This window comes from Zasmidium cellare, assembly GCF_010093935.1.
Source record: "Zasmidium cellare ATCC 36951 unplaced genomic scaffold M409scaffold_7, whole genome shotgun sequence".
NCBI lineage: Eukaryota > Fungi > Ascomycota > Dothideomycetes > Mycosphaerellales > Mycosphaerellaceae > Zasmidium > Zasmidium cellare.
In genome coordinates, this window is record NW_022986951.1 from 598,374 (window position 1) to 623,656 (window position 25,283).

General features: G+C 54.7%; 13 protein-coding genes across 13 annotated transcripts; 8 read left to right on the forward strand and 5 right to left on the reverse strand.

Annotated features, from left to right (window-relative positions):
- Positions 1–646: 646 nt before the first annotated feature.
- Positions 647–1,311, forward strand: M409DRAFT_19381 (uncharacterized protein; the record flags this gene model as incomplete). The annotated part of the gene is made up of 2 exons (XM_033804905.1): positions 647–900; positions 957–1,311. 2 exons carry the CDS (start codon positions 647–649, stop codon positions 1,309–1,311), a joined length of 609 nt encoding a protein of 202 aa, XP_033671451.1.
- Positions 1,312–1,896: 585 nt separating this feature from the next.
- On the reverse strand, positions 1,897–2,738 carry M409DRAFT_19382 (uncharacterized protein; the record flags this gene model as incomplete). Its single annotated transcript, XM_033804906.1, has 2 exons — positions 1,897–2,528; positions 2,585–2,738. 2 exons carry the CDS (start codon positions 2,736–2,738, stop codon positions 1,897–1,899), a joined length of 786 nt encoding a protein of 261 aa, XP_033671452.1.
- Positions 2,739–3,423: 685 nt separating this feature from the next.
- M409DRAFT_19383 (uncharacterized protein) lies at positions 3,424–4,287 on the forward strand (the record flags this gene model as incomplete). Its single annotated transcript, XM_033804907.1, has 1 exon — positions 3,424–4,287. The coding sequence occupies one exon, from the start codon at positions 3,424–3,426 to the stop codon at positions 4,285–4,287; it is 864 nt and encodes a 287-aa protein (XP_033671453.1).
- Positions 4,288–4,595: 308 nt separating this feature from the next.
- Positions 4,596–5,987, forward strand: M409DRAFT_19384 (uncharacterized protein; the record flags this gene model as incomplete). The annotated part of the gene is made up of 1 exon (XM_033804908.1): positions 4,596–5,987. The coding sequence occupies one exon, from the start codon at positions 4,596–4,598 to the stop codon at positions 5,985–5,987; it is 1,392 nt and encodes a 463-aa protein (XP_033671454.1).
- A 242-nt stretch (positions 5,988–6,229) lies between these two features.
- Positions 6,230–7,603, forward strand: M409DRAFT_19385 (uncharacterized protein; the record flags this gene model as incomplete). Its single annotated transcript, XM_033804909.1, has 1 exon — positions 6,230–7,603. One exon carries the CDS (start codon positions 6,230–6,232, stop codon positions 7,601–7,603), a length of 1,374 nt encoding a protein of 457 aa, XP_033671455.1.
- A 712-nt stretch (positions 7,604–8,315) lies between these two features.
- Positions 8,316–10,043, forward strand: M409DRAFT_64257 (uncharacterized protein; the record flags this gene model as incomplete). Its single annotated transcript, XM_033815989.1, has 7 exons — positions 8,316–8,437; positions 8,504–8,553; positions 8,610–8,627; positions 8,684–9,362; positions 9,415–9,657; positions 9,708–9,816; positions 9,867–10,043. The coding sequence occupies 7 exons, from the start codon at positions 8,316–8,318 to the stop codon at positions 10,041–10,043; spliced, it is 1,398 nt and encodes a 465-aa protein (XP_033671456.1).
- Positions 10,044–10,048: 5 nt separating this feature from the next.
- On the reverse strand, positions 10,049–10,611 carry M409DRAFT_51586 (uncharacterized protein; the record flags this gene model as incomplete). Its single annotated transcript, XM_033811846.1, has 2 exons — positions 10,049–10,239; positions 10,374–10,611. The coding sequence occupies 2 exons, from the start codon at positions 10,609–10,611 to the stop codon at positions 10,049–10,051; spliced, it is 429 nt and encodes a 142-aa protein (XP_033671457.1).
- Positions 10,612–11,189: 578 nt separating this feature from the next.
- On the reverse strand, positions 11,190–12,918 carry M409DRAFT_19387 (uncharacterized protein; the record flags this gene model as incomplete). The annotated part of the gene is made up of 3 exons (XM_033804910.1): positions 11,190–12,481; positions 12,531–12,743; positions 12,795–12,918. The coding sequence occupies 3 exons, from the start codon at positions 12,916–12,918 to the stop codon at positions 11,190–11,192; spliced, it is 1,629 nt and encodes a 542-aa protein (XP_033671458.1).
- Positions 12,919–16,459: 3,541 nt separating this feature from the next.
- M409DRAFT_19388 (uncharacterized protein) lies at positions 16,460–17,239 on the forward strand (the record flags this gene model as incomplete). Its single annotated transcript, XM_033804911.1, has 1 exon — positions 16,460–17,239. The coding sequence occupies one exon, from the start codon at positions 16,460–16,462 to the stop codon at positions 17,237–17,239; it is 780 nt and encodes a 259-aa protein (XP_033671459.1).
- Positions 17,240–19,076: 1,837 nt separating this feature from the next.
- On the forward strand, positions 19,077–20,936 carry M409DRAFT_19389 (uncharacterized protein; the record flags this gene model as incomplete). The annotated part of the gene is made up of 1 exon (XM_033804912.1): positions 19,077–20,936. The coding sequence occupies one exon, from the start codon at positions 19,077–19,079 to the stop codon at positions 20,934–20,936; it is 1,860 nt and encodes a 619-aa protein (XP_033671460.1).
- Positions 20,937–21,017: 81 nt separating this feature from the next.
- Positions 21,018–21,756, reverse strand: M409DRAFT_19390 (uncharacterized protein; the record flags this gene model as incomplete). The annotated part of the gene is made up of 3 exons (XM_033804913.1): positions 21,018–21,315; positions 21,385–21,588; positions 21,668–21,756. The coding sequence occupies 3 exons, from the start codon at positions 21,754–21,756 to the stop codon at positions 21,018–21,020; spliced, it is 591 nt and encodes a 196-aa protein (XP_033671461.1).
- A 478-nt stretch (positions 21,757–22,234) lies between these two features.
- On the reverse strand, positions 22,235–23,441 carry M409DRAFT_51590 (uncharacterized protein; the record flags this gene model as incomplete). The annotated part of the gene is made up of 2 exons (XM_033811847.1): positions 22,235–23,112; positions 23,171–23,441. The coding sequence occupies 2 exons, from the start codon at positions 23,439–23,441 to the stop codon at positions 22,235–22,237; spliced, it is 1,149 nt and encodes a 382-aa protein (XP_033671462.1).
- A 330-nt stretch (positions 23,442–23,771) lies between these two features.
- On the forward strand, positions 23,772–24,999 carry M409DRAFT_19392 (uncharacterized protein; the record flags this gene model as incomplete). The annotated part of the gene is made up of 2 exons (XM_033804914.1): positions 23,772–24,848; positions 24,901–24,999. The coding sequence occupies 2 exons, from the start codon at positions 23,772–23,774 to the stop codon at positions 24,997–24,999; spliced, it is 1,176 nt and encodes a 391-aa protein (XP_033671463.1).
- Between the last annotated feature and the right edge of the window lie 284 nt (positions 25,000–25,283).

Below are 25,283 nucleotides of genomic sequence, written 5' to 3' on the forward strand. Positions count from 1 at the left end.
GGTCTCCGGGGGCTCATGCATAGTTTGAGCGTAATCAGGCAGCGCTCACTGCGTATTGTTAGGAAAAGACAGACGAGGATGGGTGGGCGGTATACAAGGGCAGGTCACAGAAGAGGGCTGGTCGGGCGAAAATTCAAGACAAACAGACAAACAAGACGCTGCCTCCTCCACGCCGGTGGGTTGCTCTGCTTGCTCTGCTCTGGTCGCGCGCTCTCGCCCTGCCTGCTGCTGCTGCTGCCGCTGATGCTCCGGGCCGAGCGTCGGGGGGTGCCTTTTTACCTTGGACAAATTTTTCCAGATGGCGCTTGCGCCTGGGCGCTGGGTTGACGTGCGATGCGATGCGCAGGCACAACGAGGTGCGCGTGACGATGAAGACGAGTGTGCGACGAGCGCGAGGAGGAAACGGAAATGGGTGGTGGCGCCGGGGTGGGCGAAGGGGTGGTTTTCAGGTTGGTGGTCGATGACTGTTGGATGATGCACACGCAGCGGCGACGACGACGAAGCGACGAACTCGAGGTTGGAGGGATGCGCGACGCACGTGCAAGCTTTGGCCGAAGGTTTGCGCTAGCACCGTTGCTGCTGCTCGATTTGGATAAGAAACCCAGCATCCTCCTCCAGCTCCCCTTCGCTGCTGTGTCTGCAGGCGATGCTCCGCAACAACAGCAAGAATGGCAGACTGTTGATGCAGCACGCCATCACGCATCGCCGTCCCCTCGCATATGGCCCGTCAATTACTGTTACGAGATGGCTTGCGACCAGACGCGCAGGCGAGGACGACGAAGCCGAGCTTGCCGCAGCCAGACGCTGGCTTGCACAGCTCGACCCGGACACCATTCCGCGCGACATCTGCGACGTGAGCTTCAGCCGATCGTCAGGTCCCGGCGGCCAGAATGTGAACAAGTGAGCCTGACTTCACTTGTGGTCTATCACGTGGGGCTAATATGACCTGATTGCAGGGTGTCTTCTAAAGCGACACTGCGCATCCCAATATCCTCACTTCTACCGCGAATCCCAAAGCTCCTCCACCCATCCATCGTCAGCAGTCGCTACCATGCGGCCAAATCGAACGACCTGGTCATTCAAGCCGACGATTCGCGGAAGCAGAACGACAACGTCAATGCCTGCTTTCGCAAGCTGAATGAACTCATCCAACAAGCTGGCCGAGACAATGTTCCAGGCGAGACAAGTCAAGAGCAAGTGAAGCGAGTGGAACAGCTACAGAAAGCTGAGGCTGCGGGACGGCGCAAGATGAAGGAATTCCAGAGCAAGAAGAAGAGTGCTCGCCGAGGAGGTGGGCGTGGTGACGATTGAACATTGGCCTTGCACGCACAAGATCCTATGCGACGCCAACTGCACTGCGGCATTGCATCGCAGAGGCACTTCCATCACAGTGAGGTGGAACTCTGGAAGGCCATCACCACTACCGTTCACACCATGTGACTGATTGTCGATTGCGGCTACGGCAGCAATCATTGTCGTCAATCGCTTCGACTGCTGTCCGTCATACCAGCGTCTTCACTTTGGACACACCAGATGCACGCCACTAGCACGCAAGTGAACTCGGCAGCACGACCTCATGTGTTCACCGCTCATCGGCGTCATTCCGCCAGAGGAGTATCTGCAGAAGATGGGATGGCAATTGAGATCGCCACAGGATGGCGACTATGAGAACATGCCGCAGATCACGCGCCTCTTCACCCCAGACCTCGACTCCTTCCCTGAAAATGAGACTTGGAGCCAGGAAACCAAGTTCTTGGTATACACACATTCTGTGTCTGCCGTTCACACTATCCATGAGCACCATACTGCAATCTCGCTATTCAAAAGGCCATTCTCTTTCCCTGAGTGGTGGACTTTCCCATTTCTCCAAACTCCTCGCCGTCCGAAACTCACAACCTAGTCCTCCAACTTGGGCACGTAACGCTCAATGAAACTGCACATATCTCGCAGCACCGGTCCGCTCAGAGTGTGTCCGAGGCCTTCATACTCATGCACCTCCATATGGTCCTTTCCGACACCCAACGTCTCCAGCTTCTTCAGAGTCTGCTGCCAAACTCTGCTCGGAACCATCTGGTCCGCCTGGCCTCTCGCAAGGAAGATCGGCACGTCGCCGTGGCCGACTGGAAGACCTGCGTGAGCTCGCATGTTCTCGATCTTGCTACCTGCTGCTAATGGGAGGTAGCCCATCAGCCCAACAATACCGCCCAATCTACCGGCGTATTTGCTGCTCGTCAAGTCGAGAAGGAGACTCAGCGCACAACCTTGGCTGAAACCACCAAGCACGATGCGCTGGGGTGGGATGCCTTTGTTCGTGCAAGCGTCGATAAGCGTCTCGAGGTAGGCGACTGATTTTCTCATGCCAGCGTCATCCTCCTCAGGTGCGAGCTCTGGGCGATCTGGCGGGTATGTGGAGAAGGAGTTGGGCGTGTACCATGCGGTGGTCTGCGCGTCGCGAGATTCCTGTGCATTGGGAATGATCCAGTTCATGTACGAGAGCTTGTGGTTCTTCTGGAACTGGTCTGCTACATCTGCGCGACTCGGTGTTAGCAGGTCTCTCTGGCGGTGAGAAGAAAGTTGAGCTCACCTTCGAGACCTTCTGCGCTATCGCCCAAGCCGTGGACGAGAATGAAGGCGGCACCGTGGGCTGGATCTGAGCATTGCTGTTCGGCAGGCTTGAAGATTGGGTCTTCACGTTTTGGGTCGGTGGGAAGGGTCATGCGTCTCTGTCTGGAGCCCATCTTGGTGGTTTCGCTGTGTCGCGTGCGCAGTGGCAGGTGAAGTGGGAGCTCGAAGCGGGGTTGCGGTGAAGTATCCAAGATCACGGCGGGGCTTGAGGAGGGTATATGAAGAAGACAAGCAAGCAGATCCAAGAAGTGTATGCGTAGGTAGTATGCAAGAAGTGTTTGGAACAGAGAAAGAAGAAAGAAAGAAACCCGCTCCCGCAAGGTTAGAGGTATAGGTAAGTTTGCTTCTACCCAAGGCTCTCACCCAAGCAAAAAAGTCTATCGCCACGAAGCTCCTCACCTTCAAAACCACGCATCTTGCCCTGCCCCTTACGTATTAATGGAGATTCCGCCCCACTTGCTTCGAGACATTTGTTCTCCATCATCGGATTGATTCGGGTGCGACGACGACAGAGCGCAGGTGGAAGAATGGCGGCTGCGGGTACCGGTGGCTCAAACAGTGACGTTTGTGGGTTTTGCTTCTATCCTCGGCTGTCTTCCCGGGGACGATAGGCGGATTTTCAGGGACGGAAGGATGCATGTTTCTCGTGGCTAAGCCATCTTCACATGCGAGTTTGCCATCGTCACCACACGCGCGCGTCTTCCCTCGCCGCTACTTCGGCTTCACCCTACACCTTTGATGTCACCACCGCCGTCCTCGCGATAACCTGCCCTCCCTAGCACCATCACCACCGCCACCATGGCCCTCCGCTTCCGCACCCCCTACATCGAAGACCTGCCCACGACCCAAACCAAACAAGCCCCAGGCTTCGCCTGGGTCGCCGTCTCCAGCAGCGACCCCTCCAGGAACTGGGGCACGACCAACCGCAAACGCCAGCGCGCCTCCGGCGTCGGCGGGCAAAGCGACAGCCAGCGCGAAGCGCTCTCCGCGCGCCAACAGCGGGAAGTCGAGCGGAAGATCAAGGAGCTGAACAGCGAGGGCGTCGGGGCGAAGGAGGTTGTCATTCCGAAGAGTAGCGGTAGCAGCGCTGCCGGGGGTGTCAAAGTGGGCAAGACGAGCAATACGAAGAAGATTCTGGGGAGTGGCAAGGTGTTCGCGCATTATCTTGATGATGAGGAGGCGGAGATTGCGAGGACGGGGGGGAGGGGGGAGGAGGTTGTGGGGACTGTGGTGGTGCAGGGTGCGCAGCGGGCGAGTAAGACGCCTATTGCGAGGCGGAAGAGTTCGCAGTTGGTTAGGGAGGAGAGCAGTGCAGGGAGTCCGGCGCCGAGTCTAGCGAAGGAGACGTCGACATCTACACCCGTCCCGGACGCTATGGATATCGATGCCGACAACGACAACAACGACGGAGACGCAGACGATGAAAATCTCCCACCCCTCCCCACGCAAGCCGAAATGGACTCTTTGCTCAACGCACCGCCCTTGACGTACAACCAGGCTCGCTCGGCGCCTCCTCCACTTGGTGCCCCGCCGCCGCGACGGTTCTGCGAGATTTGCGGGTATTGGGGACGCGTGAGGTGTATGAAGTGTGGGAATATGACTTGTAGTGTGGTGTGTAAGGATGCGCATGATGAGAATAAGTGTTTGAAGTTTTATGCTTGAACATGAGTGGAGAGGAGATGGGTTGGGATGGACGGGTTGTGTTGAGATGATGTGTGAGATACCCCATATTGCATGTCTACTCTTCCTTCCGTGTTTTTGGATACTCTGCATAGTTGATTCCATTTGCTTCGCCTCTACAGGCTTGTTGGGTGATTCGATTTTCATTGGCCGTTGGTCTGGGAAAACTAACTTTCGTCTTAGATCCTTGCTCATGGCTGAACTCAAATGTACGCCCTCATGGGTCAACTTCCGCCTGGCCGCATGGTCACCGTCAGCGACAAGTCTTATTCAGGATCTCGACCGCCAAGATGATGACAGCAAAGCAACACCGGGAGGCTGAAGCAAAGCTCACCCGATATGGCAAGCGATTTGATCTCAAACTCGAAGACCACCTGCCGCATGGTGTGGTGATGACCAAGAAAGGGACCGTTGCGAAACGACAACCACGTTACGTGCCCCTATCTAAGGGATATTACCAGGCACAGTGCTCCTTCCGCGGGCTGAACTGTAACGGGAGTGTCGAAGAATTACAGCAGCGACTCAAGGCCAACTACGACCATGGCAGGGACATACAGATTGATCGGGAGCTTGAGAACGTCCGCCATGCGCTCTTCCTCCATATGGACGCAGAGGTCTCGCGGGTTCAAGAGCAATGCCGTATTGAACAGGAGAAGCAGCAATGGAAGAAAATGTCTCTCCAAGAGCGTATTTGGCGCGATGCGACACGTGCTTTGAAGCAAAGCCTAAAAGTAGAAGACGTATTGAGGAAGTCTTGTCATGTGATCAAACCATGCTGCCGGGGTCTCCAGGAGGCGGCGAACTCGCTCGGACTAGCCTATGAATGCGTCGACACTGACCCGAAGAGAGAAGCATTCGACCGCTTCGGCAACACGCGTTGCCAGATTGTGGGAGAGAAAGCCGCAGTGAAGAGAACTGCAATGCAACTCGTTGAGGATGCAGCTCGGAAGCGTCGTGAAGCTGTCGCCAAGGAGAAGGCTAGGTTGGCGAAGATGGAAGCTCAGAAAGAAGCAGTGCTCGACCAGGCTACGAAGATGGCCGACTGGGATATAACAGGATCCTGGATCGTCGAATGTAACGGACTCGTTGAGGACTACTATGTCGGGAAACGGCCAGAGCTCAAGATGGAGATCTGGCGCGATGACTTCGACCTCGACAACGTGCGAGGCATAGAGCCTCCGACCGATGAGGAAAACTCAGAAAACTCCGAAGACGGCACCGACGAAGACACGGATCAAGACATGAGTGACTGGGACGACGAAGAGAAATCCATCCTCACAGGCGAAGCAGCTCGAATCCCTCGTTTCTGCGCCGATTTCCACTTCAACGTCACAGAGGGCACAATGCGTATCTACCCACCCAAGAAGAACAGACCTGCCGAGGGACCGTTTAGCGTCAAGGACAACCCATCGTTTCGATACAGATGGCGGGGTCGAGAGACGGGTGAGGGGGAGATTATGGTGGATTCCGATGAGAGAGTGGAAAGAATTTTGTTCGGGAGTCATGGGACGACGTTCAGGGGGACGTATAAATGTCCTTTCATTGAGGGAGTGTTTATGATTAAAGGGACGAAGATTAGGCATGGGAATCAACAGGAGCAGGGTACGGAGCATTCTTGGGATGATTTTACGGAGGAGGCGTGGGAGGTAGCGAGGGAGAGGAGATGGGGCAGGTGGAGATGAGTGTGTTGTGTGAGCAGTCGGGGTTGTATGGTGAGTTTGAAGGGGGTGTAATTTCTTTGTTTTTTGTTCATTCATTCACTTCGCCTTCGTAATGATCTCGTGACCTCGCGACATGATTGGCTTTTCGACCACGCGACTGGGATCCCTGCACCCTGGGCCGAACTAAGCTCTCCCGTTCTTCCATGACCTCGACCTACACACTCCTGCAAGCTTCCTCCAGCAGCAGCATCATCATCATCATCATGAGTGGGAGAAACCTCAAGATGACACCAGAAGACTACAAGCGTCTACACGAGAAACTCTCCCGCTACGGCGAGCGCTTCGACAGCAACGTCGACACACATCTCCCAGCGGACCTCGTCAGGACAAAGAGAGGGGCCATCGCCAAACGACAGCCACACTTCCCAGCCCGCAATGCAGCGTACTACAAAGCGCAATGTTCTTTCCGCGGACTCAAGACTTCTGGCAAGATCGACGAGCTGCAGCAATTACTCAAGACGAGAGACATCGCCCAGGACGCTCGCATCAAGAACGAACTCGAGGGTATTCAGAAGCAAGTCGATGCTTACCAGGAGGAAGAGAGGAGGCGAGAGGCGGAAAGGTGGTGGTTGGACCCGGTGCGGACGTTGGACGCGAAGACTTCGAGGGATGCTTTCCGTGCGGTGGAGGAGTCTTTGGCGCGCGAGGATGTTTTGAAGACATCTTGTCATGTCTTTGCGAGATGTTCCGATGATCTTGAAGACGCGGCACGGAAACTCAATCTGGCGTATGAATTCATCGACCTCGCTCCGGGAAGCTTCTCCATGAACGCACGCCAGATCATCGGCCAAGAGGCTGCTGTCAAGGCTGCTGCGAAGAGAATTCGCGAGGAAGCGGAGCAACAACGCCGTGATGCTGAAGCGAGGTGCCAGGCCGAAGTTGCTCGACGGCGCGCTGCTGCGAGGGCTCGACAGGAGCAGATGCTCGCTGAAGCGAAACAGGCGCCGGACTGGGACATTTCCGGTTCTTGGACTGTCGAGTGTAATCCTCTCGCTGAGTATAGCGAGGGACCAGATAGGAGGGCGACGCTCAGTATGGAGATCTGGCGGGATGGTTTCAGTCTGGAGGATGTCAGGCAGGACGAGCCTGACTCGGATGATGAGGACAATGAGGACGAGGAAGAAGATGAAGAAGACGACCATCGCCGTGGTCCTATCAGCCTCGAAACACCTCATCCACACGACGCCAGCATCCCCCGCTTCCACGCCTCCTTCGACTTCGGAGTGGTAGAAGGTACCATGCGCATCTACCCTCCTTCCTCGAACAGACCCGCAAGAGGATCTTTCAAGATCAAGCAGAACCCCTCCTTCCAGTACGTCTACCGCTGCCGCGAAACCGGCGAAGGCGAGATCCCGATTGAGACGGATGGATATCAGCCAGAGACCATCACCTTCGCGGATCATGGAACGAGATTTCGTGGCATGTTCCGTTGTCCTTTAATCTCGGGGCTGGTTGAGATCAAAGGGAGGAAGAGGAGTCATGGGAGAGGGGAGAGGAAGAATAGTAAGGAAGCTTGGACGGAGCTGTCGGAGAGTGCCTGGGATAGAGGCCATTCCAAGAGGTGGGGAGGGTGGTAATGATGGAATGAGGTAAGGCTTGAATCTGAGAGACGACGCCGAGAGCCTGGACCTGGTGGCCACTACATCTTCTTATCTCCTTGTCAATCGGAAGACGACAGACTTGTGGTGTTTTTCTCGCCACCACTGAGTATACCTAACCATTGAAGTGATCTCCTGGCAATATGGACTGCTCCGCAACAATCGATACGTTGGCGACGGATTGGAAGAGGTGGTGGAAGCCATCAGCACCATCCATGACCTGGCCGAAGGATATTTTAACTGTACACACGCTTTCGAAATCACTGCTATCAGCAGTAAGAAAAGAGCTGATGAGGTCGAAACGCCGTGTAATAGATCTCCACCTAGCTCGGAGCCTCGCCAAGCACGCCATACACGCATATCGCACACGATCTCCCTCTCAACCACCCCCACAACACCCTTCCACAACCACGACTCATCAAAAAGCACCGCCCGCACAGAACCCTCGTGCCGGACATGCGTACCGCATGTGGAGGCCATGATGCGCAAAACCTATCGGAGTCCTCGTAATGCCGGTTCCCTCTCAATGTCGAGCCAGAGTGGGTGCATGGCGAAAACGTCAACGGTCTGCCATTGCTTACAGGACACTGCTTATTAGACCGACTGTAAATACGCTCTTTTGTGCCACCTTTCTGGTTCTGGGTCTTGCTTGGACTGAGACTTGTTTCTTTAAGCTTTTCGATTCACGGCAATGGCTGCGCTCGAGGTGCACGAGGCTGAGAAGGGCCAGCCTAAGAAGCGGCTGGGTGTGTTTGGTCTCATCAAGGAGATTTTCAATTGGTACCCTGGGGAGTATCCCAAGGAAGAGAAGAAGTATGGTGGCGTTTCGTGGCATTTGGCTTGTGGGAGCGTGGAAGCTTATCGTTTCTTGTGCTTTAGGCTTCTTTTCAAGCTGGATGTGTCGATTTTGGTGTTTGCTTGTCTTTGCTGTAAGCTCCCCAAGTCCATTAGTTACATTGCTGTCCGATCAACTAACGCACCGCAGTCTTCGTCAAATACTTAGGTCAGCCACCTTCCACACCGGTACCCCCCTCGAAACTAACATCGCTACCCATCAAGACCAAACCAACATCAGCAACGCCTACGTCAGCGGCCTCAAGGAAGAATTCGACCTCTATGGCAACCAACTCAACTACCTCAACATCTGCTACTTCACCGCCTACGTCGTCTTCCAAATCCCCGGCATGCTGCTCATCTCCCGGCCCAAACTCGCGCGCTGGCTCCTCCCGACCCTCGAGATCCTCTGGGGGGTCGTGACGTTCGCCCAGAGCCGCGCGACGAATATCAACCAGCTGTATGCGATGAGGTTTCTGGTGGGCATGTTGGAGGCGCCGGTGTTTGCCGCGACGCATTTTATTCTTGGGTCGTGGTATAGTGGGCCGGAGTTGTTCAAGCGGGCGGGGACATGGTTTATATGTAACCCGTTGGGGAGTATGGTGTCTGGCTACCTGCAAGCGGCTGCTTACAAGAATCTTTCTGGTGTTGGGGGTATGCCTGGCTGGCGGTGGCTGTTCATCATCGACGGGATCTTCACCATTCCAGTTGCTCTGATCGGCTTTATCATCTTCCCTGGTGTACCCGACTCCCCGCGGCCTTTCTTCCTCAGCGAAGGAGACATCGCCCTAGCAAGAGAGCGTCTGGCCAGATACAAGATCCGCCGACCTGGCCCACTCAACCTGGACGTGTTCAAAAGAAGTTTGAAGAGATGGCACATCTGGATCTTCGTCTTCTGCTACATGTACGTCTCCCCCGCTCCATTCACTCAAAACGCCCGCTGACCATAACTCCAGCTGCATGATCATCTCCAACTACCCCTCCCAATACATGAACCTCTGGCTCAAAGCAGAGGGCTACTCAGTCGTGCAGGTCAACCAGCTGCCCACTGTCGTCAACGCGGTCACGATCGTGGCGTCTTGGCTGGGATCCTCGCTTGCGGCGATTTGGCCTTCGTGGACGTTGTATACGTTCGCGTCGCTGTGTTGTTTGTTTTCGACGCTTTGTATGATTATTTGGACGATTCCGACGGGTTTGAAGTAAGTAGACCAGTGTAGGTGATGAAGACTTTCTGCTGACAGTCCGAAAGGTTCTTCGCATGGTACCTTTTCGGCGTCTCAGGCTGCCTCAGCCCGATTCTGTACTCGACTGTCAACACCATCGTCAAGGATGATTCCGAAGAGCGAGCTTTGATCATGGTAGTCCCCCTCTCAGCCCTGCATCACAGTCCCCACTGACTCCTACCTAGGGCGCAATGATGACCTTCGGCTACAGCTTCAACATCTGGGTGCCCTTACTCGCCTTCCCAACAGCCGGCTACGACGGAGCACCAAGATGGCGAAGAGGCTACCCCATGACATTCGTGTTTTATTTCTTCCTTTGGGCTGGATTCATCACGGCTATTGTGCTTTATAGACGGAGGTGAGTTCTTCATGTCTGAGTGTTGAATGGTGATTTGTGGCTGACTCTTCGTGATAGGCAAAAGAGGGAGCAGACTACTGCTGAAGTTGCGAGCACGAGTGAGGAGAGTGAGATTGAGGCGGTGACTTTTGAGGAGCCGGAGCAGGTTAAGGGGAAGGAGTGATGTCGGTCAAGCAAGTGTTTCATGGTAGAAGTAAGGACTGTTGGAGATATCACCCTTGCCCAATTTACAAAAGCATCGATCGAACACCACAGCCCTCTCATCACGTCCCCAGAAGCACACCCCTCCCCCCTCCTTCATCCAACCCCCAAGCCCCCTCAGACCCCCACCCACCATCTCCAACAACCCCCTCCTCACTACACCCACCCCACCCCCAATCCCTACCACAACCCCAATACCTCACCCCAGAAACCTTCTTTCCATCCCCATCCAGCGGCGCCTCCAGCGTAACCTCCTTATCACGACCCTTACTATTCTCGAACTTCTCCGCATCTCCGCCGTCCCCGTCGTAGTATACTCGCTCGCCACTTGGCGTAGACGTCTTGCGAGTCACTGTCTGTCGGTGTCGCATTGTCGACGCTGACGGACATGTTCGGGAGTTCCGGGTTTGTCTAATAGGTCGCGGCGATGCAAGCGTATAAGAGGGAGAGGGTTATATTGCCTCAGGGGGTTTAGGCGGCTGCAGAGGAGGGGATGGGGTTTGCGGAGGGGATGGCTCATCCGGATCCGGAGGGGAGAGGCGATGCGTGGGTGGGTGGGTGGAGGGCGAGGAAGACGGCTGTGGGATGGGGAGCATGGATTGCTGTCGAAGTTGGCTCGAGTATCGGTGGTTGTAGAGAGTTCGGGTTCCTGTATGGTTTGGATCTTTCAACAGTTAGTTGGCGGCTGGCCAGCGAGCAAGATATACGTGGGCTTGAGGAGAGACAAATGGTGTCTAGGGAGGCCAACGTGTGAGAATTTCAGAAGCGTAGGGGTGTGACCTAGTCCCTGATTTATCATGTCGTTCACCGCCTTCCAAAACTGTAGAACCTGTGTCGAAGTTTTGATAAGTACCAGCAGCTCCGTCGAGCCATCTGCAAACAATACGTTCCTGAAGCCAGTAAGAATTTCTGAGCCACTCCTGTGTCCAGTCCTGTTCCCATGCCAAAATCACAACTCCCCAACCACATAGAACAGCATGTACGCCTCAGCACCCAACACCTCTTTCTCGTCCACCTGCACAACCATGCTGTCGTCGAACCGAAACCATTCCCCACCTTGCCTTGAATACGAGATGTAGTGCCCATTGTCGATCTTCCCCTTGTGTACGACGACCGAGGAAAGCTCGTACACTGGCTGCCGTGGTTCGGTTCCCTTATCACCGGATTTGGAAGGAGTTTTGACGTCGATCGTGTCTTCGTCATCTTCGTTCCCAGGTTTGCCAGGTTCGTGTCCATTTGCAGTATCACCAGACTTGTTCGGTGTTACGTATGGACCAAGATCGAGGGTCAAGGGAAACCGGACCTTGGTGTCGACTTTGCTGCTTTGGGAATTTGTTTTGGAGTGCGAGAAGCGTTTGAGGTGTATCGGTACTACTGGTGGTAGCTTCGTCAGTGTGAGCTTCTTCCTTGCCTCGCGTGAAGCGTCGCATTTTCGACAGTGGTAGCTGTCGCTGGACAGCGTCTCGGCCGTCGTGAAGCGGTTCAGGCATTCGGCCAAATCCATGGGCAAGGCTTCCTTTATCGTTTGTATGCTGTTAGTCAGAGCCAGCTTCTTCTTTTTGACCGCAAATCCCGTGCTCTTGACATCCAGGCTGAGATCCATGAATGCCTCTACTGCGGTGGTGGTGTTCTTGCACGTCGCGCAGGTGACGGTGCTTTTGAGCAAGCCGCCGAACGTCTGATGTATGACGCAGGTACAGTCCTTGGTGTCCTTTTGGCCGTCCGACTTTTCCTCATCATCGGTGTTCGCCTCATGCAAGCTGTTGAGTATGAATCCAAGGTACTCGTGTGCATCTTGCTGGCTATATCCTGCCAGTCCACCACCCCCTTTCCAGCAACCTTGCAACATGTGTACCGCTCCATACCCCTCATGCTTCTCTTGTCCAAAGAAATCGGTGAAGATGTCATCCAGCGCGCATGAAGTGCAAGCATCGCGGTCGCAGTCGCCAGACTTGTGGCCTTCGGATAGGTAGTATGTGCGAATGAGGGGGTTGTGAATGAGTGATTGTAGGATGACCGACATGAAGCAAGTCTGTCCCATATTATAGAGACCTCGCAGGCCTGTCGCTGCGCATGGTGTCAATGCGGTGTGGGTGGATACGAGCTTCTTGTCGCTCTCTAGAAGCGCTGCCGAGTTCTTCCTCTTCTTGTTGTTGGGCGCTCGGATCTCTTCGAAGGTCGGGTCGTAGACGAAGTCGCGGCATTCGTGGCAGTAGAGGTAGCCTTGAGACGACTCGACAGCTACCCACCTAATCAGTCATGTCCTCCATTCCTCATGCGCCTTACTTACAGAAGCCATGTTCCTTGCGATGCCTCTCCCTCGACGTGCTCACGTTAGGACATTGCAAGCAGAGGTGTGTGGTTTGTATGGTCGATGCTGGCCCGGCTGCGCTCTTGTATATCCGATTGCTCACATTCCCTTCTTTGCGTAACGAGTTTATCACTCTGGTATATCCCTCGACAGCCTGCTGCCGTGCGCTTTGGAGAAGGTTCTTAACGTGTGCTAGTATGCCATCAGTCTCAACCCACCCCACCCTAGCTCTTTGCTACTTACAGCACCCGAACGAGGTCTGCGGTGAAGAGTTCGCGTTTTTGGCGTCTCCAGAGGCGGCCTTCTTCAGCAGTTTCGGGGTGTCGCCGGTGGCTGATGTGGGCGTGACTGTCGTCGTGGAAGCCATGGCGCCGGTGTCTATGAGTTGTGGCCGAATCTACATATCGTACACCAGCCGGTCGGTGTCCGTCGAGGGCTCGGGGGTCGTCTCAGGCGGGGGAGAGGGTGGTTGAAGAGTGAGGAGAGTTGCAAGAGCTCTAACAATAATCCCCGTTCCTTCCCCGGATCGGACCCACCTGCTCGCTAGCGATAAGGCTGAGACAAGGTTCGGGCCGAAGTTGATCCTTGCAGCCGATCCCTCGAAGTTCTTCTCTGGCATCCACGTTCACCTCGACACGCCGACGAGGATGGTACAACATATCGACCAGAAACGAGATTACGCGAGTTCATGATGCTCAGGCCTGCACCGAATCATTCAGCGCCGACCATAGCAATACCTGCCAATGTTGCCAGCCGCTCTGCCAAAGCCTCCTTGATTTCACACTCTCAAAGGACGGCCTAGTCGGCCAATATCAGCGCTTGCACGTAAGGTGTAACTACATATACTATGAGCGGATCAGGGTCGCTACCACTGGCAGCAATGCCGCTGTAAAGAAAGCGTTCACCCTTCTCCGCTGATGGATTAGATACCCAAATTGCTCTATCGACACCACTGTCGCATACCTTTGTCGGAGAACAGATATGAGAATCCTATGTGGGCCCGCAGATACTGGACTGGACCAAATTCATTAGGGGGTCGCGTTTGGATCTCGCGTCACTGTCGACTTACAGTCAAGTTTATTCTGATGCTTCGCTTATTGCTCACACAAGCCGCGGCCATCACAACGCTACAGGCGATCGACCGGCGCCTCGAGGATCTTTGCAAAGCGGTCAAATGCTTGAGTGGTCTGCGGTCCCTACAATATGTCGGAATCGGTCGATGGCTTGAGCTAGATTGTGGGCTGCAGCTACATCGATGGGATCGCTTTAATTCCAACATCGGTCCAGAACAAGTGGATGCGATAGTGCAAGCGCCTCGATACATGTTTCGCGATTTGGCCACTCATTCCTCTGGTCGCCAATCGGCCGCAAAGACGGAGGAAAGAGGAAGGGATTGCTTCTCCAGCGAGGATGACAGAACGAAGAAGATGGTACCCATATGTTAGCCAACGACCGGAAGGAGACGTGCGTTGCATACGGCAGTGATTGATGAAAGAAACAACCGATCCTACATGGCGTTCGGTCTGCTGGGCGCCTGACCAACTTTATGACAGCGTTGGAATTTCGCGCATACTTGAAGAGAGACACGCCCCGAGTCTCTTTCGCTCGCAATGGCCCATGACAGCGATCTCGGGTGCAGGGGGACTCTCAGCCGCAGCTGTGATTGTGACTGTGACTGGCATCACCCCACCAGTCACTCATCCACATGAAGCACACCGATCGAACGACGCAAAGATGCAAGTCTGGCCGTGATACCAGAATTACCTAAACAGGAAGGATGTCCTCGAAGAAGCAGGTGAAAAGTCAAAGTGCAATAACGGGTGAAAAGGAACGGGACGGCAACGGACGGCGTTCCAAAGCGCAGAGCATGCCCTAAATCTGCCGGCCGAAACGTGCAAACTGTTCGGCGAGCAACACGATGGACCTTTGGATTGCCAAGGACGGTATAGGTTGAGGATTGAAACGCAGGTCTAGTCTTACCGCTGCATACGACCATGGATGAAATAGGCCAAGGACTGGCGGGTTGGATGTTATTCAGCTCTGTTGCTCCTTGAGGATCGCCATGTTGCTCCATTTGCGCTAGCGATTGAGCCTGCTGCAGATTGGCTCGTGGACTGTTGTTGGTGCTCCGGTCCCTCGGTATCGACGTCGAGATGCGTGCTACCCTCATGCAGCAACGCGAGCTGACAGCGAGCAGTGGGGAGCGTGTGGTGAAATATCGATACGATGACTGATGTGTGCGACCGCGAGCTGATCGGCCTGGCCGACATGCTGCAGCAGCATCAGCATACAGAGATGAGATGAGAGACTGATGAAGCCGCCTTTGCTTGGCCGTTGTGGCTATGAATGACCCAGACCGGTGACGCAGGACATCCGACACCGTTCACATTTGCTTGTTGGAAAATAGAGCTGGAGTTGCACGGCGATTCGGCGAAAGAAAATGATCGGCCTGGTTCGGTTCATCGGCTGGCGCATTTCCTTGCACGGTAACCCAGGAGCACGAGCCACCCGCAAGCAGACGATCTCCAACGTCGCCAGAAATGCAGTGCTCGTCTAGTCTTGTACATCGACCATGCTGCTCGTGTTGTTGGCCGAGGAGAGCGTTCGCGATCGCCCAACACGCCCGACCTGTCAACACCCCAGCCTGCCTACTGCGGTAACTCGACATGGCCCCCGTACTCGCGCGTAGTGCCTGGCATGGACTTCCGGCCTGGCAGCGTGGACGGTCAGCGAGCAAGGTCCCATCCTCAGCCGCACCCTCGGCCGCATGCTACTGCTAGCACACCGCAAACAGACAGCATTATTGCACAGTCACGGAGATAATCACGTCAAGAACCATGCAAGCCACATGTGCGCGGCCGATGCTGTTCCCGAAGCATGACGAGACGAGCGGCAGCAGCGCTGATGGACAAGCTTCCACACCGAATCGAACAAGCGCGCCAGCATGCCCATCGCCCTCCATGCTACCAGACGGTAGGTACGACGATGAAACGAGCTTCGGCAGGCTCCCTTCGTCATGGTCTGTGCAACCACGTCGTGAAGGTAGAAGTTAGTATGGTACTGGTCGACTCGGCCCGCCAGTGTCAACTAACTCTTTGCAGGCAAAGCCTCGAACGTACAATATGGGGGCCTTCGTCGCACTAAGCCAAGGTGGAGCTGCAGCTGAGCATCGTCTATTGACCTGACTGTGATGTCGCCGCATAGTGGGATTCAAATCTCCTCAGGTTGCGCCCCTTGTCCGGATACAAGAGTAGTTGTTGGTCTCTCTTCCTCCGAGTTCTTTGCCACAGAACGGACGCATTGCTGCACCGAAGCCACTGCATTTATTCTCGTTCACAACGCCACTAATCGTCTCGCTGGCAAAGGCACGCTTTCGACTGCATCCGCCGACCCTCTACCGCCAATCGCATGACCACTTCGCCGCAGAGCCAACACCTATCTCCTGACGCTTGGCGACAAGTTGCTGGGGCGAGAGCTGAAACCATTATCAAGCAGCAGAATGAGCCTTACGCAAGTTATAACTATGCAAGGAATGTTCGACGCAGACAGTCTACTGCTGCGGCACTCGCCTGTATGTTAAGAACCAACACGTTCCTGCACTCCTCCACGTTCACACCATCCTGGTCTCCAACACTTCCACGCCGATCTCTTATATCCCAACCAGTCGGAAACTCCCCCATCGACACTATTACCTCTTATCTTTTTCTGAAAAGACACTGCCCTACACCATCTCGTCTTCGTATTCTTCTCACTATTCGACTACCTCTATAACACATCCCGATCATTTTGTTCCTTCGGACTCTTCAGCCGCATTCGTTACAACTACTGACAACCCTAAGCGTTCCTCCAGGGCCTGCATTGGCGGTAAACGGCAAAAACTCGCTGCGTCTGGACTTGATCGATGCAACATGTCGGGCTACTACTATCCTACTTCTTCAGCAGAGGAAGAATACCATCTGGCGCAAGCATATCGAACGCACGCGGTGCCTCAGCAACCTTTACCCAGTTACGAACCGCATCTCTTCTCATACGGGCAGCAACCGCTGGCCGAGCAGACTGAATACTACCAATCCCCTCCCCAGTATCCACCCATGGATTTGAGACCATATCAACCATCGTCAGAACCAGTTCCTTGGACTCAGGGCCAAATTCCGTCAAATGTGGACTCCTACAGCCACGAGGTTGCAGCGCCATTTCCCCAGTATACCGAGGCTTTTGACTACGGCACGGAACCTGCAGTGGCAGGGTCTTCTCAGGCGCCTGCGGCATATCTTTCACCCAATCTAGCCAGCAGGGGCAGATTATCACGGGCGGGCTCTTTCATGTCGAATACGAGTTCAGTCCAGAGCAAATCCGACATGTCCAGAAGTGGTTCCCCCAACGCCGGCGAGATGGCCAAGTGGGGTTTCAAGAACATGGACGGGAGCTGGTCGTGTGGATTTCCAGGCTGCACTTCCCGATCGACCTTCACCCGGGGCTGCGATCTTCGCAAACACTACAAACGCCATTCGAAATCACTCTTCTGCCGCCACGATGGATGTCCGCAGGCCACGGAAGGAGGTTTCTCCAGCAAAAAGGATCGAGCTCGACACGAGGCCAAACACAACCCAAGCATTGTCTGTGAATGGGATGGATGCGAGCGCTTGTTCAGCCGCCAGGACAACATGGTGAGTGGCGAGCATGGTTAGTACGAGCTCACATCAGCATTACTGACATGTCGAGCAGAAGGACCACGTCAGAAGAGTACACAAAAAGCGCATGGCATAGTCGTACAAACAACGTCATGGTGTTTTTCGCCCCCGAACACTCAAAACAAAACCTGACCCTACGGCCGAAGATAAAACCAAAGGATGAGGGACGACACAAAGCTTGTGCGGCTGATGTGAGCACTCTCTTGTGTAACCTTGACGGGCCGCCTCCTCAATCTCTCTCGTCAAATCTCATCCTGACGGGACGGACTCTCCATGGGTCATCACCGCCATTAGCAAGGCCTATATTTGTTCGGGCAGAGATGCCATAAGAACAACATGCACAGGCGAGGTGCGAGTTGGGTGTACGACTCACCGTTTGGAATCATCGCCCGGCGACATTGCTCAGCATCACCGTTACACAAGAGCTGCAAGCGAAGCTGACACCTCTTGCGCGGTTTTTGTGCCCTACTTGCAGGACTCATGGCCGGTTCAGCTGGGTTTAGAACACTCCACTTTAGACTCGCTCACGCGCGAGGTTCGCAGTGGTGTTATTTCACCGAAGATGTCGCTGTGGCGAGGGCTGACCGGTGAACGTGGGAGCTTGCAATTCATGGCGAAGGATTGCAGAGCGGAGCAACTGGGGCTGGACTAACAACCCTTGAGGAATGGGGGCTGAACGGAAGCGGCATCAAACCTCATGCTCTCGTGGATGGTCAACAAGAAGAATACCAACAACATGATGATCATCTGGACTGAACGTCTCAAGGCTGGAGCAACGTCCACACGTTGGTCCACACCGAGGCTTTCGGTCCTGTTCACATGTTGAGATGCACAACGTGCGAGCGATTACCATATCAGGAAGAGATGGACGGCGGCTTGGAGTGTGATATGCTCGCCCATCTGGGCATATTCTGCGGGTGTCTCAACTGTCCACGGTCAATTCGGGCAATGTCTTCGACTTGAAAGCCTGGCGACTCAACTCATCTTTCCTTAACATCGCAACGCACGGTCGAGCATGAGAGTCTGGCTTTGCTGGAGTCAATTTCTCTCCTGGACATCGAGGATGGAGGACGGAGCGACCATTCTCTTGGAGAGAACGAAGGGCATGTTCTACGCAGCAAGATGCCATCGTTGCGAACCTCGCAGCGTTAATGCGCCGCACGAACCGCGACCCTTCACTCCTTCCACGCGACTTAGGGCATCTTTCCAGTGCCTCTCAGACCTCTCCCAGGATGTTGGATAGTATCTGTGTGATTGAGGGGCTGCGTAGAGCCTAGATTAGAGAGTGCTTGGCCGGAACAGGTGTCTGTCAAGGGAATGGTCCCTAGATAGCAGCGGTCTAGCTTGGAAAGAGTAGTGATCGAACGAAGGGTTTAGGTGGATGGATTGCGTTTGCCAAGGAAATGTCTACAACGATACTAGTACTGCGCTATAGAGGAGGATGCCATTCACATGCCTTGAGAGCATTGGAAAGCGTCCCGATGACTTTCAGAGACAAACCAATGAAATGTTCGAGGGCAGTCGCACTCCACGAGATCACCACCACAAATGATGCACATCGCCAACTGCCGACAGAAATTGTTTGCACAGGATCCATCTTCACAAGCTCGCCCTGCAGCCGCTATACTTCATAATCCAAACCTTCCCAAGTGAATTGAACATGTGTCTTCCACTTTTCAGCCCAGCCCGGCTTCTCGGTTCGGCTTCCCGAAGCGGAGCGGGCGTTGCTCAGCAACGGGATTGGCGTAAACAGACTTCCTAAGCGGGCCTCTCTTTCTCAAGACCTCACCCCCAATTCACCTCTCTCGACCATTGACACAATCGCTATCAAATCATGGCGCGCTTACGAGGAAATGCAAATGCAGATGCGGCGGAGGACAGTCATGTGCCGAGGAGGAGGGTGCAGCGGCAACCGGACGAAGCTAGAAAACAGATCGCGAGGCGGAGACGATCTTCAAACGACGATGAGAGCCAAACATGGGATGCGGACAGGCGAAAGGCTTCGGCGAGCTTGGTGTTGAAAGATCAGTCTGTTCCGCAAACGAAGAAGACGCAAGTTCGGCTTGGAGGGTTGCAGGCTCTTTCAAGTTCGAATTCCCTCACTTCTGGCCTTAACCTGGAGGATTTGACCAAAGACGAGCCGAGGAAACGAAGAGTGCAGAGAGCGTCGCCCAAAAAATCAATTCTCGAAAATCCTGCCAAATCAGCGTTTGAGCGACTGGATGGCCCGATGGCTGAAGACAAGGATGAGGAAGAGAGCATATGGTGTGGCTCGATCGATGCGTCGGACAGCTCTTCTGGAGAGGAGCTCATAAGTCCACGGAAGCTGTTTGGTTTGCCACGGAAACCAGTGAGCTCTACAAAAACTGGACCGAATCTCACGAGGCAGTTGCAAGCGCTCACGATCTTTGACGATGACGATGATGGAGGAGTTCCATCGAAGAAGCGCGTTCCCAGAAGCAAGAAGACTGATATTACCGCAAGGCCGCTGAGCTCGTCTGATAAAGAGAACCATGAGGCCATAATAAGATTCTCTCCCCCACAGGCTCGAGGACTGGTCAAAACAGCAGCGACTGACCGAACTTCTACTCCACCACCGCCAGCCTCGCCTTCGAAATCGAGGCTGCAGTCGCCTTCGAAAAAGGCCACTCGTATACCAACTCCGCCACTCCGACCAAGCCTCGACGCATTCTGGACAGCCGACGCAATCAACGACTGGAACGACCAATACTCCCCACAAAAGCCTCTGAAATCCCCACGAAAGCTCAAACTCCAACCCAACCCAGAAGACCAATCCCCATCAACCTCCCCGAAGAAACTGCTCCAAAGCCCATCAAAACGCACCAAAGCCGACCTCGCCGCAATCAAAGACTTCAACGCCCGCAAAGTCGCCCTCGCGGAAAGCTTCCTGCACGAACTCGATCAAACCATCACCCAAGGCCGCATCCAATCCCTCTCCGCCTCCACCGGCGGCGTGCAACTCCTCTGGTCCAACACCTTAAACTCCACCGCCGGCCGCGCCAACTGGCGCCGCGAAACGACCAAATCCCGCTCCTCCGAAACCCTCCAGCACAAACACTTCGCGTCGATCGAACTCGCCACAAAAGTCATCTCGGCCGAACACCGCCTCCTCAACGTCATCGCGCACGAGTTCTGCCACCTCGCAAACTTCATGATCAGCGGGGTCAAAGACCAACCGCACGGGAAGCAGTTCAAAGAATGGGGACGGCAGGTCACGGGGGCGTTTGGGGAGAGGGGCGTGGAGGTTACGACGAAGCATAGTTATGAGATTGAGTATAAGTATGTGTGGAGGTGTGTGGAGGAGGGGGAGTGTGGGATGGAGTTTAAGCGGCATTCGAAGAGTATTGATCCCGGGAGGCAGAGGTGTGGGAGGTGTAGGGGGTTGTTGGTGCAGGTTAAGCCGGTGCCGAGGAAGGAGAATAGCAGTGGGGGTGGTGGGGTGGGGACGACGGCGACGCCCGGGAAGGGGTATGCGGGGTTCGTGAAGGTGCATTTTGCGGAGGTGAAGAAGGGGATGCCGGGGAGGAGTCATAAGGAGGTTATGGAGGCGTTGGGGAGGAAGTATCGTGCTGAGAAGGAGGGGAGCGGGAAGAGTGTGGATGATATGGCTGGTGAGTTGGGGGAGATGAAGTTGGGTGGTGGTGAAGGACCGGTCGTTATAGATGCGGATTGATGCTAAGAGCGATTATTCTACCAGCCCCCGGAAACACTCGAAGAAAGCACGCCTTCCCTCCCAGCTTCCTTTCCTCACCACTCACTCCCCAAACAACCCCCAATCCACCACCCTCAACGACTCCCTCACCCTCTCCCTCACCCCCTCCCCCTCCTCCAACAACCTCCCCATCTTCGCCCCTTCCAAATCCACACTTCCCCTCACATACCCTCCCTCCCCTTCTACATGCGGCACATTCACCGCCACCACCAAATCCGTCCCCTTCCCCTCCAATCGCACAACCAACAACAGAATCCCCACGAAATCCGCCTCGTGCGCCCGGCCGCGCTGTTTCTCGCCGGGAGGGGACGTCGCAAACATAGTAAACGCCTTCACGCCCCTAAAGAAAAACACATGATCAGTAAACACCCTCATCCCCAACACACCCACCACAAAAGTCTGAACTTACGGCAGATCAGGAACCCGCACCTCCTCCACCCCACCCCAAACCCTCACCCCCTCCATCTCATCCTCCAAGATATCCTCGAAATGGAATTTCACAGCTTCCTCATCCGTGGGTTTGTCTACGCGTTCGAGCAGGTCGAAGACGATGGAGGTGTCGCCTGTGGACGAGAGGTGCACTTCTTGCGTGTCGGGGACTTGGCGGATTGTGCTGTTGGTGAGAGGTTAGTTGAGAGGGGTTGGGGTTGAGTGGGAGGGGAGAGAGGGGTTGGGTTGGGTGTGTGCTGTACCTGACGTCTTGGAAGTCTGAGGGGAGATCTGCTGTGATGGCGCCGCCGTAGAGGGGGACAGATTTGAAGGAGAGAGGTGGGTTGGCCATGCTGTTGGTCCTTCTTTTCCCTTGGAGTGAATTTGTGTCTGCAGTTTTGGGGTTTTCCTGTAGTCGCAGCTCAGACTCTTGAGGTGAAGTTGGTCCTCCGCTTCTTTTATGCAAGGCGCTTTGCGCAAGGCAGCGCTAGGCTCCGAATCAGGCAGTTGTAGAGAGGTTGCCGCCTAGCAGTGAATGGTAAGTGTCAATTACTCAGAGAGTCGTACTTGAGTGCTCGGTTTATTGTTCATTCGCTCGATTCATTGTATTTATACATGTCATTTCGCTACAGGCTATGAAGCGACGTCGAAGCTGCGAAAGCTTCGTTCAGCAGGGCCCACATTTTCGTGGCTGCCTCAGGCAAGTATCTGCCCATACCAACGCCTCGCTATGCTAGGTTGGCTTTTCGAGTACTCCTTGTCCCTCTCAGAGAATATCACACCTCCATGCGCCTCTTGCCGTTGGGATGACACTCGCCGCTGGACAGGCCCTACGATGCCCAAACGTCGTGACCAACTCCCTCGATCCAGTTGCCCAGACGCTCCACACCACCGTCCCACTCACGCAGTCTGGCGCGCATACCCTCAATGCCGCTCCTGTCCAACACCTTGGGCTGCACCCATGTTATCCGAGCTACCTCCGCGACCTGGTCGATGCTGCCCCTTAGAAGTCCTAGACTGAGCGCCTTCATGATCAAATGCTCAATCTCATCCAGCTGCACCTTCGTCTCTTGACTGATGGTCGTGAATGTCATGCTGCGATCTTGTGGCGCACGAGAGAAGACAAGCTGGGTCAGCGCCGACAGCGAGATCTTCTGGTAGAGGAACTGTTGGTGCTCCTTCAACAGCGTGTTTGCATCGAGATGCTGCTGGAGGATGTTGTATGCTTGCAAGTCACCGCGGTTGAATGCAAACAGCAGATCGCGGAGCCAAGCATTCTGGGTGTCGCTCAAACTGTCGAGGATAGGATGGAGAAGGAGCTCGCCGAAGTTGTAGATGTTCTCGCTGACAAGAGCGGCAATGGAGAGGTCGTAAGCGATGCGCTGGCGGTCTTGTTCGGGAAGATCTGAAAGCTCGACGCAGGCGAGGTAGAGGAGCGCGGTACGGTAGTATTTGGCGAACTCGTGCTGGCTCTGGTAGTAGACGGCGCTCACCCAGTAGAAGTTGGCGTGGACTTCGGTCTCGACTGAGTCGAAGGTGTCGAGCACAGACTCGCACTTGTCAAGATCCTTACGTGCTTCGGTGATTTGGCTGAGATTGAGCCGAGTGTTGGCGACTGCTGTGAGGGCGTAGACGTATGCGTCTTGGGAGGCTGGCTTGTCTACACGGCTGGCCAGAGCGGAGAGGAAAGTAAGGCGCTCGTTGTCATCTAATACGTCTTGTCAACACATGTTATCTCATCAACATCTTTACTGGATATTCCCCACCTTTGCACTGCTTTGACGTGCTAAGTCCTATGCGCACAAGCTTCAGTTGGTTGATCTTGTCGGCGAAGGGCTTAATGAAGCTGTTGAAGATGGGGATGCGCTGCGGTGCGCTCTGGGACTCGTTGTAGTAATCGACGAGGATGTCGGTCAGTTCGTGCCATAGCTTGCGCTCCCAGTAGTCCTCGAAGCTCAGGAAGTAGTGCTGGAGGTCGTCTGGGGCTTGGTCTCGCTGGTCCTGGAGGAAGTTGGCGATCTTCTCGTTGTCCGCCATGTTGGACGGAGGTGCCGATTTCGCGATGATGTGGTATAAAGGTTGATTCGACTGCTCTTTCTGGAGGTACGGGAGTCGTGTGTATGTGGTGGTGGTTGGTAGTGGGCTGTCGTGTGATGCAGTGGGTGTTGGTAGTGAGTTGCAGGCAATCGAAGGCGCGCCTTCGCTTTCGGATGTGAGCTTGGGCCATTATCCATTTCGCGGAGCCAAGTCGACCGGCGAATGACGGGCAGCAGCCATAAGCACCTCCATACATCCTCCTTCGCGCTGTTCAATGGAGTAGGCCTCCGCCGCATACCTCCCGCCGACACACCTCTCCGCTCCCTGGCCATGGCTGGCATCCCCTCCAGCGCAATGGCTCTGCAGCGCCAGCTCTGCCGCCCCAACACCTCCTTCACCACCAAACTCGCAAAGACCGCCTTCGCGCCCTCACAATGCCGCCGAAACCTCCAGGACATCGCCATCACGCGCACTGGCAAGCCAATTATCCGGATACCTGGTGGTCGAAGTAGCTTGGGTGGACATACCGTGACCGTCTTCGGCGCCACGGGTCAGCTGGGGCGATACATTGTGAACCGCATGGCTCGTGCTGGAAACACTGTGGTTGTGCCATACCGAGAGGAGATGGCAAAGAGACATTTGAAAGTGACTGGCGATCTGGGAAGAGTGGTCTTCATCGAGTACGATTTGAGGAATACGGAGTCCATTGACGAGTCTGTCCGACACTCAGACATGGTCTATAACTTGGTTGGACGTGATTACCCGACCAAGAACTTCGACTTGGAGGATGTGCACTGCGAGGGAACGAGGAGAATCGCCAATGCTGTTGCCAAGTACGATGTGGACCGCTTCATCCACGTCTCCTCCCACTCCGTCCACCCAGAGTCTCCCTCCGAGTTCTTTAGGACGAAATGGCGTGGCGAGCAAATTGCTCGTGAGATCTTCCCCGAAACTACCATTGTCCGTCCTGCACCTGTCTTCGGATTCGAGGATCGTCTGCTGCACCGTCTGGCCAAGGCCTCCAACATCATCACCGCCAACAACATGCAGGAGCGCTTCTGGCCTGTCCACAGCATTGACGTCGGCAAAGCTTTGGAAGCCATTGGCTATGATGACAGCACCGCTGGCCAGACTTTTGAGCTCTACGGACCCAAGCAGTACAGCTTGGCTGAGATCTCGGAGCTTGCAGACCGAGAAATCTTCAAGGACCGACGACATATCAATCTCCCCAAGTTCATTCTGGCACCGCTGATGGGTGTCCTCAATCGTCTGCTCTGGTGGCCTGTTGGTAGCAGAGACGAGGTTGAGCGTGAGTTCCTCGATCAATTCATCGACAAGAACGCAAAGACATTCAAGGATTTGGACATTGAGCCAGGTGATATCGCGGCCTTCACCTACAGATACCTGGTAAGAATGCTGCTGAACATGTTAAAAAGTACTTGTACTGACAAACTCGTAGCAAGGATACCGAAGCTCGTCTTACTACGACTTGCCACCCATGACAGAGAAGGAGAAGCGGGAGGAGAAGAAGTATCTGCATGTCCTTGACGACCAATAGAAGGTCTTGCGCTTGGAATTGGAGTTTGAGAGAGCTAGAGACCGTGCAACAACTTCTCAAAAAGCGCTGCACACTGTATATACGATACCGCCGATAAGCAAGTTCTTTTGTCCAAATACCGTGTGAGGCAATTTTCGAGCAGATCGGAACACGGCTGGCATAGCTCAAAGTGTATCGTGTAGTCAAGATCGCGCAATGCTCGTCCACTCCATCGCACCTCTGGAGACAAAACGTGGATCTAGACTGGTCATGATCGGCTGTGCGATTACGAGGCTCAGCCTAGG